The 13286-nt window shown below is 38.5% G+C and overlaps 1 protein-coding gene across 2 annotated transcripts in view; it reads right to left on the bottom strand.

The window, feature by feature from the left end:
- SYK (spleen associated tyrosine kinase) overlaps nt 1-13023 on the bottom strand; it is a 29820-nt gene extending 16797 nt beyond the window's left edge. For both annotated transcript variants that reach the window (XM_054397837.1, XM_054397838.1), the window contains exons 1-3: nt 12610-13023; nt 10311-10471; nt 621-759 (exon numbers count right to left, since the gene is read on the bottom strand). In XM_054397837.1, the coding sequence (XP_054253812.1) occupies nt 621-759; nt 10311-10471; nt 12610-13023 (714 nt within the window). The remainder of the gene's footprint in view (nt 1-620; nt 760-10310; nt 10472-12609) is intronic.
- Nucleotides 13024-13286: the final 263 nt, after the last annotated feature.

Below are 13286 nucleotides of genomic sequence, written 5' to 3'. Positions count from 1 at the left end.
AAAAGATTTCTGCAGGATTTTCAATTCCCTTAGCATTTTCAGTTTAGAGTAATTTCTTCAGCATTCAGTTTTATTATTGATTACGCCATAGTCAATTACATATTCCTTAACTGCTTAATCTCTAGCAGAGTTCTGGCGTATTTTGGTGGTAACCTCAGTAAGCTGAAAATAGAGAATTTTGAAGTATGTGTACAGCAACCTAAACCATCCCCTTTTGTGCCTTCTAGAACTCTGTTTATTGCTGTCGTAAATGGTATTAGTGAAACACTATACCTAGCATAGCTGTTGTTGCATACAAATAGTTGCATTTGCAAACTGTCTTCCATTCCAGAAAAGGTTCAGCTAACTGAGTAATAACTACAGCCATTTTGAACTCAGCCACACTGCTACATCGGATTTTAAAATAATATAACTCTCTACACTTACACAGCTGTGCACATTAATGTATATTTTCTTCATGCATAGAAACCACATAAAACTGGAAACATGACAAATAACCTGCCAAAACCTGTTGCTGTTTAACTAAAGTCTGTTGTCACGCAGCAAAGTAAAACAAGCTGTCCTAGTCAGTTATACTGAAACATGATGACAGACAACCAAGTGATTCAAATCTAACAGACCTGCCAGAGGGTGTCAAATCTTTTTCCATCCGGTATGGAGAGCTTTCCTGTCTTGTCTCGGTCAATACGGTAATGCAGTACTTTTCCATCACTCAGCAGACACAAGGCATAGGAACCATTGCTGTCCCTTTCTCGGATACTATAGGAATAAGAGAGACGTTCAAGGCTATGCTTCACTAGGAATATGCATCTGCATTGAAATTATTTTAAAATCATCCTTTCCTTTAAGCTTTTGAATCAAAGCAAAGCAAAATCAGCACTGCAAATTCTGAAGACACTTTGTTAAGCTTTTAATTTTTTTCTTAGTGTAATTTGTTTTCAGATAGAGTTCCCTAAGCTTTTTATTTTTTCCCCCAAAAAGCAAGAGATGACAGTAGAAAATCCATGATATAGAGCTCTTTGCTAGACAGCTACAGAACACTGTGTAGTGCGCAAAGTGCTCTTTGAACAAGAAAGCATTTGAAGGCTTGTGCACTGCAGGCTTGCAAAGCCCATGGAAGGCTGAGGCCAGGATCCAGCATATCCAAGCTCCTCTACACCTGACCTAGAAGTAAAACCCACAGATAAGTGCATTAATGAAAGCAAGATTTCTCTCATATACACAAACACACAAGTATACATATATAAATAAATGACAGTAGGGGAAGAAGAAAAACAATAGAAGAATATAAAGTCAACACAAAGAAAGGGAAAAATCCTTGTGCACTGACAATCATATGCTTCTGTAATCATCAATTCTTGTAATTTCTGTAAAGAAATGAATGCTTTGCAGCAGACCACATAAAATTCACATGGAATTTCACATACTATTAGGTAATATTTCTGGTCTAAACTTCACCAGTCTGTGATCTCAGAATGTCATATAAAAACACTGTATAAAATTCACAGGTAGCCAGGATGATCTTCTTCTTCCATGAGATTGGCAAACATCACCTGAGATTCCTGTAAAGTGTTGCAGAGTTGTTTTATATGTGCTCAAAGCTAACTCATACTGAGACTAGCACTTGTTGCTGACAGTAAAACAGCAATAGAGCTACATTAATATTTTCTGGAATGATGGTTCAGGAACATTGAAACATTTCTTGTTGCAGTGGGCACAGAAATTTACTCCTCCTTGAATTCTCCAAAAGTCCTGAATAGAAATACAGCAGGATATGCTCACTAAGGTGTTGGGAAGCTTTGTTGGTGCAACACTGGCGCTTGCTGTCACATCTCAGTAGACCACAGAGGCAAGCATTAAATACTGATTCTTGGCTGACTCACTCAATACTTTGTTTAGTCTGAACTACCCACACAGAGATACTCTTCTTGCCTAAGATGTGAACAGGACACTGGATAAAAGGAAAAGGGAAGTAGCATCTGTTTTTTTTTTTTTCTGAAACCAAAGTGACTTGCCTAGTGTCTCTAAAGCAATTTGAAATGCATTGTGGTTTTTCATGACAAGCAGGTTATTTTCTCAGCATGCTGATTTCCTGTGCTGTCAACCCAGTGGACAGAATCAGGTTTTCACAAAATGAAGAGTGACCTTTGCTTTGTTTTCCCTTGACTTGATTCTAGCAAATAAGGCTTAGAAAAATATTTTCAGAATAGAGGGTATTGCTTCTACCACAAATGAATGGCATGTCATTGCATTCAGACTTCAGAATACAGCACAAGTTTATAAAAATGTGATACATAATTTCCAATAAGAAACATCTTCAATTCACATGAAGAAATTGTAGCTGCATTACAAACAGCTCTACTGAAAAGGATTCTTATTTGCAAGAGTTATTACAGTTCTTGAGAGCACAGGCATCAGTGGAAGAAAACAGTCCTGATTTCTAAAGACCATGGCACATACCCAGACAGCCCTATCAGTATCTAGTGCAGGATTTAGAAAGAGTACAGGTTTGTGAGATTGTAGTTGCATTTCTGAGCTTTTTCTTCCTCCAAATCAACACCTATGTAACTCTGAGAACACCTGCAGTTCACAGTCATGGCAACTTCTACCCACCAGTTCTGTTACTGCACATACAAAAAACCTCCATTCTGACATTTATGACTGACCAACATCCAAAGAGAACCTTGTTCTCTTGAGGCTATGGTCCAGGTTTCTTATTTCAAACAGTAACCAGTCAGCTTCAGGACAATCTGAATCCCTACAAAATGCAAGAGGTAGTACTGCTATATTCCAAAATACATCTGAAGGCAAATATGCCGAGAGCACTGAAGCAATGGCCAAATGATGGTCAATGTCTTAGTTTTGGCCACCACATTCCTTACTGGAACAAAAGTAGTTCTCACAGAACTTACCACCACAGTCCAAACCAAAAACTTTTACTGCCTCTGGTGTCAAGGATTTTCACAGGCCATGTTTCACAACTTCATTTTGGTTTTGTAGGCTGTGATAATGGCTATCTAGGTTAGGCTAAGCTTTCAGTACTCCACCTGGGTACAAGGTATCCAGGACCTTACAGAATCAAGGACAAAGGCTGATAAAACAGAAAGGTTGTAAACTGAAACCTCTTAAAATGGAAATCAAAGTTTTCACATCTTCTTGACTGTGCTGCCTGTACTACTCCAGGTCACCACATAAGATCTGTGGGCTCCCTTTATATATGGGACTTTCCTTCTATAGAAAATAACAATTTTCAGAATTTTAAGAAAAAAAATCCTAAATTCCAAATGCACTCTCTGTTTTAATGTGCTCTGAAATCATACATAACATTTACTGTTCTTCAGTACTAAATTATAACAGCAACAACAAAAATATTTTCTTTTTAACAAGGTGTGGTTTTCTGGTTTATTTTGTTTGTTTGTTTTGTTTTTTTTTTAAACCATTTGGCAAGGAAGGAATCCACCAGTGAATTATTGCCTGGTCTTCCATTCCATGCCACTGCAGAAAATTACTGATCTACAGAAGAAAAATCTAAAGATTACAAACACTTGTAAATAAAAAATACTGCCCTTTCATCTACTGAAATTAATCAGGAACATAAACAACTTCACAGAGAGCAAACCTGAACCCATATTAGAGAAGCACCACAGTACCTGGATTTTATATGACATACATTTTAAAACAGCAACTTTAGAAGAAACTGAAAAATCTCAAATTGTTACATGATGCAATGCAATGAAGGTTTAGTTACTTATTTTAATTTTCATGTGGTCTATGCTCGAATTTTTTTTATGTTTTTGTGAATGCAAACGTGAATGATACTCAAAACAGCAAACAGTAACTACTCGGAGTATTACGACAGACTGAATAAATAGCTATACATTCTCTCCTTTGGTAGTGTCTATTTTTGCTTGGAGTCAAAAAAGAAATATGTCACAATTTTTTCTGCTTCCAACTGAGAAGCCAAATGATTTCTTTCTTTCTCAAGGTAAAATCCCTGAGGGTAAAAAAACATAAACTGCTATTACAGCATGCCTCATTGACTGTGTCAGAAAAAAAGCCACAACATTTTACAGTTAAGAATAATGGAACGAAATAAAGCAGCAAAATGCTTGCTTTAGAAATGATTTGAAATTATTTTCACTCCTAAATCCAAGGGCATGCCTTCTCAGTGGCTGCAACTTCCTTGATGCCAGACACTTGACATTCTCCACTACTTATCAAGCTCCAGCCATTCCCTGCTCGCCTGCCTTTATGACCATCTCTCTTGTAATGTTATTAACAACATGGCTAGTCATTATTTCCACAAATATCTGAGGCACACTGCACATGTTCCAGGTTTCAGAACAAGGGATGAACTCTGTGGCATTTACGAAAGGATATATGAAAGAAAATACAGATTGACTGCAATCTTCACTTATGTAATTTCTTCTTTAATAGCACACCCAAAGCTGTTTCAGAAATGTCAGCACATCACCAAATTCAGGAGCTAGCTCAGCCACGCACTGTTGATATCTACAATGAAACCTAAAACGTGATCTCCCAATAAAGCTACTGTGATGTGCTGCACAGTCATGAAGCATTCAAGAAAGATTGCATCACTGTAATTCTATTTTGGTGGCGTTGCCCTCCCAGCAAAAGACACTGTGCTCCACCAAATCCCTAACAAATAGCTTTCCTGTATAACTGCAGCTGCATCAGGAGGTCTCCCAGTACAGCCACCTCAGTCAGGGGTCACAGTTTTTCTTCACACCTCTGACCCACTCTGCTGCTGCAGCGCACAGCATAGAGCTAGCTTTGAGAAGCCACAACTCTATTACAGTGGTCTGCAAGTGGCACTGAACATGTATATAACTGAAGATCAGTAAACGGCTCTCCCAAACTGCTGTGGACATCATCCAGGCTGCTGTGAAACCTGGAAACATGATTCACTATCTGAATTTTAACAACTAAGCCTAGGAACTGCTTGTGATTTTGAAGAAGGATTTTATAATTAATATCCTTGAACTAAGGTCATGTTTAGTTGGACCTTGTCTGATGTCAAAAGGTCCAGTTTCATTTATGGATACAAACATAATACTGATAGATATTTTAAAGTATTGTTCTATTTTAAAGTATTGTCAGGTAACTCACCAAGTCAGTATGACAGCAGTGGTAAACTCATAAACACAGACATTAATGTAAATTACAAACACAGAGATTAATGTAAATATAGATTACCACATGTGTCAGAAACACAAATTTTTGGTTTGACAAAAGAAAAAAAGTCTTAAGGACAACTGCACTTCAAAACTTGTTACTAGTGTTACCTATTGTGACATCTAACAGTTAGTTTAGTCTCCAGATGTCATTTCACGGCATGATGAGCAGTGCTGTGAGTCATTCTAATAGTCTAAACTAGTTTTGCCTTCTTTAGTAGATATAGTTACAAACCATACCTATTCTTACAATATTAAAATTATTTTTTTACTTCCCTTTTGCATAACCGTTCACATTTTATGTTAACTACCCATGGCTATGACCCCAAACAAAAGGTTTATAGAGACTAAACTGCTAATAATGCAGTGTCTTCACCCACAATTACCTTTATGCTGAATTTAGTTTAGCAGTATTTCTGAAAACTGTTTACCTTTCTTCAGCTTCAGATTTTCCCATTCTTAATACAGATGCAAGACCACACATTCATGTAACTGAAGTGGTCATTACCAATGACAAACCAAGATGTGCCAAGAGCTACCACACATTTATCAGTGTTGCTTCCTATGTGAAACTGCAGATGAAACCAGTACTTCTTACACTGCTATCTGACACTGTTAGCAAATTTTTAATGTCTTTTGCAACTGGTCCACAAATACATGTACTCACATAGATAAATTAACAATATTGTCAACATAATTACAGATTACTAATTTTAATATTATTATAGTGTTAAAGACAACATTAATAATATTGATTGTATTATCTGTGATAACCTAGACTATATTGATCATCATATTCTACAATTAAGCCCTCTACTAGGCAAAGTCTAATGGAAAACAGAAGTCTGGCAAGAAACAGTATCCTACATAGTGTACAAAGTAGTATTAATGAAGCTAACAAGGGCTTGCAATATAAGTAGTCTATTTTCAGTTACTCTTCAGGCCATTTTAGAGATATAATAATTTCCTTCTATTCCTCTGCTATAGTTTTTTCTCCAAATTTTGTGGCTAGATGGACAATCTTTCACAAGTGTTCTTCCTGGAAGAGGTGAACACTGCTTCCTATTTTACATTATCGCTTCGAAAACAAACTGCATAGTATCCATATACGTACGTCACTGACATCTCAGTCATGACAAAGACCTTTGAAAATTCTGTAGTGAAACAGCCACAGTTACCTCAGAACTTTCCTACCAGCTTAAATAAATGTAGTGTTAGTTTTATGACGCTATTAATGACATTTTGAATTGCAATCAGGAGACTTTTCAATTATTTACATGCTTATTACATATATATAAAAAATAATCCACATTAGATAACGTTCTAGTGCTGCAAAGCAGTGCTAAAGAAATCCAAGTGTTAGATATATTCTAATGCAGATCACTGTAACTGGATTTTTTTTTGAAGATAGGTACATCAGACAGCAGATTTCTGCTTAACGAAGTTTTTCAAGACCCTTAGAAAATAATATACAGAAATATTCTAGCCTGCTAAAATTTATTCTTTTTTTTTTTCATAATAAAGAAGATGATTTTTGGCATAATCCTACACCTGCTTGTGGATTTGTTAACAACTGTGAATTATATATATTGTCTTCTTGAAAATGTAGCTTCCCTCTGTGTTCCCAGATTCCTACTTTAAGAAGTGAACTCCTCTTAGACATTGAATGTTTCTAAATTTTTCCTTTTAGTCAGCTACTAGGCTTGAGGGTCTCAATCACTGTGAGAAAAACAGTCCTACATTCACATGCATAAGGTGTCCACAGATGTACAGAAGATTCTGACAAGTGCCTCTGCTAGGTAAGGAAAAAGTAAATGCTTCTCTCTGAGTTGTAATACAACATGCCTCTCTAGCACTCAGTAATTTTGCTGCTATTTTTTTTCAGTTAGACAACAAATGAGTGGTACAATTCTCAACACCTGCTGAGGAAGTCCATGCTAGGCATACTACTGCAGAGAACAGAAATCCTCTCTGGATTAGACAGTTCTTTCATTATTTGCTATGAGCCTCAAAGTCTACCAATCTGAGAGCTCAAGAGCTCTGGAAGGAAAAATAACCAATTCTGATACAAATGAACACCACCTTATTTCTCCTGCTGCTCTGGATGCTGAATCAGGCAGATGAAGATCTCACTCTGTTTATTCTCTGAGAGTGTAAGAGTGAAAACCAGCTATATGGTTACTGAGCTCTAAAGAACAATTAATGTATCAGAAGGCATCCTACAGGTGCAGAAGTAAATGGTATTGTCCTTAGCAAGAGGGACATAAGCTATCAGTTGTGTTTTCATATTATTTAAGTTCCAGTGCGACTTGTATGCTTTAAAATGAGTTTTAAAGCTAGCATTTTCCCCTCTATGTTTTTATCTATCTGATGTGAAAGCAGCTGTCTGAGTTCCAGCAGAGCTAAATAAAGATAGACACCCACTGGCATAGCCAGTCCCACAAGAGAAGGTCTGATTGCTCCCTCCATAGCTCATCAAACATGTCACTACAAACAGCACCAGAAATGCCTCCTAGGCCATCTCTAAGGGAAACAGGAAACTACTGGGGATATATTTCTATTTAAATCTGTATAAAAGATTAAAAAGAGACCAGGGTCTGTAACAGAGATTGAAAATGTCAAATCTGCTAAAAAATTACACTCCACCACTCCAAAGCCCATTCCTGTCATTAAGAAATGTTAGCTAAGGGATACACTTCTCTGACGAAAAAGTAACTGCATTTTTTTCCCCAAAAGAGAAGCACTTTGAACATACAGAAAACATTGCATGCAAGAGGCAAAGTGGAAAAGGTGCAAGTTTTAATACATGATCGACGTCATGACCCAGCTGATAGAACACTGATTTAGTAAGAAGTTACTATCAAAAGTGATAATATTTTAGGCAAACCAGGTCATTAAATGAAAAGGTTGCTGCTTTGTTTCCAACTACACATCCAGCTCTATGTCTAAAACGCAGGAAAAGAGACTATTAACTTCACAGGGGAATGAAAATGTGAGGTGGTATGATAATGCTGTCATGGTAATCACAACAGCAGCTAAAATCAGCAAATTGATGAAACTTATCCCATGCTATAGGGAGAAATATTCAGAAAAGAAGAATCTGATTACGGGAATCTTTGCCTTCACAAACTCCTGTAACTGTTTTTGGTTACAAATGACAACATAAGCAACCAGATAAATGGCCCTCTAGATGTGATCACAAAAACCAGGGAGTACAATTCTTAATATGTGAAGACACTTGGGGTGAGAGTGACCACGAAACAGAAAAAAATTCAAGGACTGAGAGAAGGAAATGGATTTCAAGAAATGAGATGTCAGTACCATCAAAGTATTCGTAGGTACGACGTGACAGGAATTAACTCTACTGAAAATATTTAGAGGAGTTATTGTTACCCTGACAATTAAAACTGAAACACAGAAACATATGAAGGCTGCTTCTACATTAGGAATTAGTGTGGCAAAATTATGGCAAAGTTGGTATTGAGGAAGCATATCTGTCCCACACTCACTCCTGTGGTTTTTCTTTGGACTAGCTTTAAAAAAAGACAAAGGTAGCTGAGTGCTGAAGGAGACTACATAGGTAAGTGAAGAAATTTCTGTCAGGAATTATACAGATCTATGTGATTCTTTCTTGGCCATGACCTTTAAGTTTAATTTTCTATCATTATATAGATACTTCTATTTGAGAGTGGGGAGGAAGGAAAACAGCTTAGCAAAAACATTGACTTCTTTTTTTTCAAGAGAAATTTTTTTTGTTATAAGATTTTGACTGGCTCCAATGTTCGTAAGATGACAGCTGTTAGTCATTATCCTAAATGACAGATTTGCACTCAGAAAACAAAACATCATGAGGTCAAATAAAACACAGACAGCAGCAGATGCAAGATGGCATTACCAAGGTAAAAGCAATTCCTTCTGCTGCTTAACTACGATGCCAAGTACCACCCCTGGCCCTAGGAAAATTGACAGTTATGGATCTCAACAGTCATTAATGTAGGCAGTTTGCTTGCATTTCTACTACTTTGGTAAGTCAGTGTATTTGATGCAGGTGGCCTGGCTTTGGCAGTGGGGATGGCAGTAGAGACCAGGGCTGGTCAAAACTGGTTCCTGCTAGCCCTGATAGACATCCCTGCAGGACACTGCCAAGCCCCTTGGTTATGTATGTAATGCCTCCACCTCTGTGAAAACATCATTCAGAAGGTGTGGAAAAAACGCCTAGCAGGCAACAGAGAGAAAGAAACAAATATATACCAGAAGCATCAGCACAAATACAAGGGGCAGAGGAAGTGGGGAGGAGGTGGTCCAGGCACTGGAACAGGGAGCCCCTGGCAACCCATGGGAGAAGTCACAACAGAGCAGGTGTCCACACTGCAGGCCTCCAAGAAGATGTATATTTCCTTAAAGATACTTCCTGTGGAATTACAGCTGGGATCAGCATGGGGAGGAAAGAACAGCAGAGAAAAGCTGTTTTACAGATTCACCACAGCTGCCCCATCCCCCATGCTGTTTGGTAGAAAGAGGAGTTGGGTGTGAAGAAGTGAAATTGAGCCTGTGAAAACTGAGGATGTGGGTGTGTGAGGGTAAGGCGTTTGTCATTATTTTTTACTGTCATTATTTTTACTGTCCAAATCTATGTTGATCGACAATAAATTAAATTACTTTTCCCTGACTGAAGTCTGTTTCACCTGTGAGAGTTAGTGCTGCATAATCTCCTCCTTGTCTTCATCTTCACCCAAGAGCTTTTATATCCTGTCTTCTCTCCCTGTTCTGCTGAGAAGGAGTGTGACAGCAGTCTGGTGGGCCAAGGCTAATCTACAACAGTCAGTTAGTACTCCTTCTCAGTTACAAAACAAAATTCAATTATTTTTTCGTGGCATTGTGGTTCTGTCATGATCCATTTAGAATTTAACCTAGTATTTGATGATCAAAATTGTTTCCCAGCTTTAGTTATGTGGAAATCTAACCTTGATTAGTACAGGGATTACTATGTCATGTTCATCAAGCTGGACTGTCAATGAGCCATCTTAAATGACATACTCTCACTCTGAGATTCACTCAAAGCAACTCTCTAGTAACATGGGTTCCAAACAGCAATACAACAGGAAAAGCACTCACAGAAATTTTCCATTGTTTCTCAACCCAACAAGGATACGGTGCTCTGACTCTTCCCGAGAGATCCTCCCATGGAACCACGGCATCTTCTCATGGGCTGTAGTGGCAATCAATTTCTCCAGCTGAGGTTTTTGACTAATGATAGCTTGTTCAAGAGCATGCCCCTAGAGAGTGGTAAAAACACAGTGGGGACAGTCAAACTGTCTTCTGTAGTAAAAACATGACAGGTTGAATTCCAGTACTGGATTGCTTTTGGAACATCCAAAATCTGTACATACTTGTATGTGAAGAAAAGACCAGGTTGCTATAAACGTGTTACAACTATAACAAACATATGGGAATCTAAACATCACAAAGATAGGATTATTCCTTTACCTCTGAGAAACAGAAGGAAAGATAATCAGTAAATAAGGCATTAAGTGTATCAGTATTTCAACTGGAATTAACATTGTATTTTTATGTTATATGAGACACAGCTGTATGTAGAGTCACTCTTAGATGTCATAACATAGCTCCATATTACCTAACCTATGGCAGTTTACTGAAATAAATTGAACACATTTTGCATTGTTGTAGTATGTTTAAGTTGAATACATGAATGCAAATTTCCCAAATGCAGACAGAACAGTTCCACTTTTAGAGTGAACTATGTTAATACTGTAGGTATAACCTATCCCTTCAAAATTTGCCCCAGAATCTTATGGTAAAAACTGCTAGCACCAGTTTTCAACTTGAGTTCATCAACTTCCTTCTAGATTGGGTTCAGACTCATCAGAAAAAAAACAAATTTTTAAGCCTTAACAGTTTTAGTAAATGTAGTATAACTTTTAGGATTTTTGCAATTTGGCATTACTCCATGTATTTTACAGAGCAGAACACACAGGGTTACTTGCTAGAACCAAAAGAAATGAAAAATGGGATAATTCCATAAGTTATTCTAGAATAACCCCATGAGTTTAAACTGGCAACTAGTGGCACCCCAACGTGAAGTAATATTCCTGTTCAGAATCCTACACTAATACTTCCGTGTCAGCTAGTGTTTCCATGTCAAGACTGGTTTCTTAATAGTCATTCTAGGGGGAAAAAAACAGCCTGTGTTCCTCAGCATGGCACATTCCTGCTTTACACACATAGTACCAAATCCTACAGGCAGTGCCCTGCAGTTGAGATGTTCTGTTTCAGACACAATCTAAATAAGCATGCAAGGAACAAGACTATCTAAGCGGGGAGAATGTAAAATAAGTCAACATGTTGTCATGCCTGCCTGCACATCAGTCCACAAAAATTTGGAATGAATTGCATAAACCATTTGTCTAGTTTCTTAATTGTGGTGCCTGTGGAAATCTGATGATGCAGGTTGGTGCACCGGTAGAAAAGGCTGTGCTAGCCCAAGGCATCATAAAAGTTCCAAGTTTTGTAAAATTTCAGGAAACCATACTTATGGCCAAGTTACTGCACGCATTGGGAAAAACTCCACTGTTCAAAACTCAAACAGCTGATTCCATTATGATTACAGCAGTGGCAAAACGCAGAAATGATCGAGGTGATAGAAAGCAGCCATGTGGAAAAGGACTTGGGGATGCTGATGCAAACAAGCTGGACATGAGCAGACCATGTGCATTTGCAGCCCAGAAGGCCAATCACATCCTGGGCTGCATCAAAAGAAGTGCTGACAGCAGATCCAGAGAGGCGATTCTGCCACTTTGCTTTACTGAGACCTCACCTGGAGTACTGCGTCCAGGTCTGGAGCCCTCAATACAGGAAGGACATGGACCTGATGGAGAGGGTCCAGAAGAGGGCCACAAAAATCATCAGGTGGCTGTAGCACCTCTGCTACTAAGACAGGCTGAGGGAGCTGGGGTTGTTCAGCCTGGAGAAGAGGAGGCTCTGGGAAGACCTAATAGCAGCCTTCTAGTACCTGAAGGGGGCCTACAAGAAGGATGCAGAGAGAGACTGTTTACAAAGGCCTGCAGGGATAGGGCAAGCGACAATGGCTTCAAACTAAAGAAGAGTAGATTTAGATTGGATATTAGGAACAGGGTCTTTACCATGAGGACGGTGAAACACTGGAACAGGTTGCCCAGGGAGGTGGCTGGGGCCCCATCCCTGGAAATATTCACTGTGAGGCTCAACAGGGCTCTGGGCAACCTGATCTAGCTGAGGATGCCCCTGCTTACTGCAGAGTGGGTTGGAATAGATGTCCTTCGGAGGTCCCTTCCAACCCAGACTGTTCTGTGATTCTGTGATTCTACAACTCTCCTAACTTAAATACCAATTTATGGTAAAATCAGTGTGGATTTACCTGCAAATTCCAAGTTTGTCTGACATACTCTCTGATGAGGTTCTCTTTTAAATCTTCAAAGGGTCCTGTTTTGGGTTCAACACCTTGTGGTCGATTGAAAGGTTTTCTCAGTAGACAGATAAGGCCATCTGCTTCCTCTGAGTGATAGTTAATGAGTTCAGCAGGACTGGCATGTGACTTGCCGCCTGCAATAGCATATGAGCCACTTAATTCCCTCTCAATTGTATAATGATGAACCTTCCTTCCATGGGCCAAGGATAAGGCATAGCCTCCCAGGTAATTTCGGCTTTGGCGAAGCAAGTATAGTCCATCACTCATTCCTCCTTGTATCAGATACTCCTCGGCTTCTTCACGTGTAATATTGCCAAAGAAGTATGGCAAATGGTTAGCAGGGTTTGCCATGTTGGAAGCCATGTCTTTTCTTTTCCAAGTGACAAACTTAGTATCCTATATCTGAAAAACAAAGACCGAGGCATGAGTGTCAGTTGAAAAAAATGCGGATAAACCAGTAGCATGGCAGTTCAAATGTGGTAGGATGGTAACACACTTTAATAAAGATATTAAGATGATAATCGTATTTTTGTTTTCATCTAGTTAGAAGTCATCTAAATTCCAGTAGAAAATTTTCCACTGTAATACCATAATACAAACATCTTCTATAACTGCACAAGTTTCCC

The sequence above is a fragment of the Indicator indicator genome, chromosome Z, assembly GCF_027791375.1.
Source record: "Indicator indicator isolate 239-I01 chromosome Z, UM_Iind_1.1, whole genome shotgun sequence".
Classification (NCBI taxonomy): Eukaryota; Metazoa; Chordata; class Aves; order Piciformes; family Indicatoridae; genus Indicator; species Indicator indicator.
This window is presented reverse-complemented; position numbering and strand designations above follow the sequence as displayed.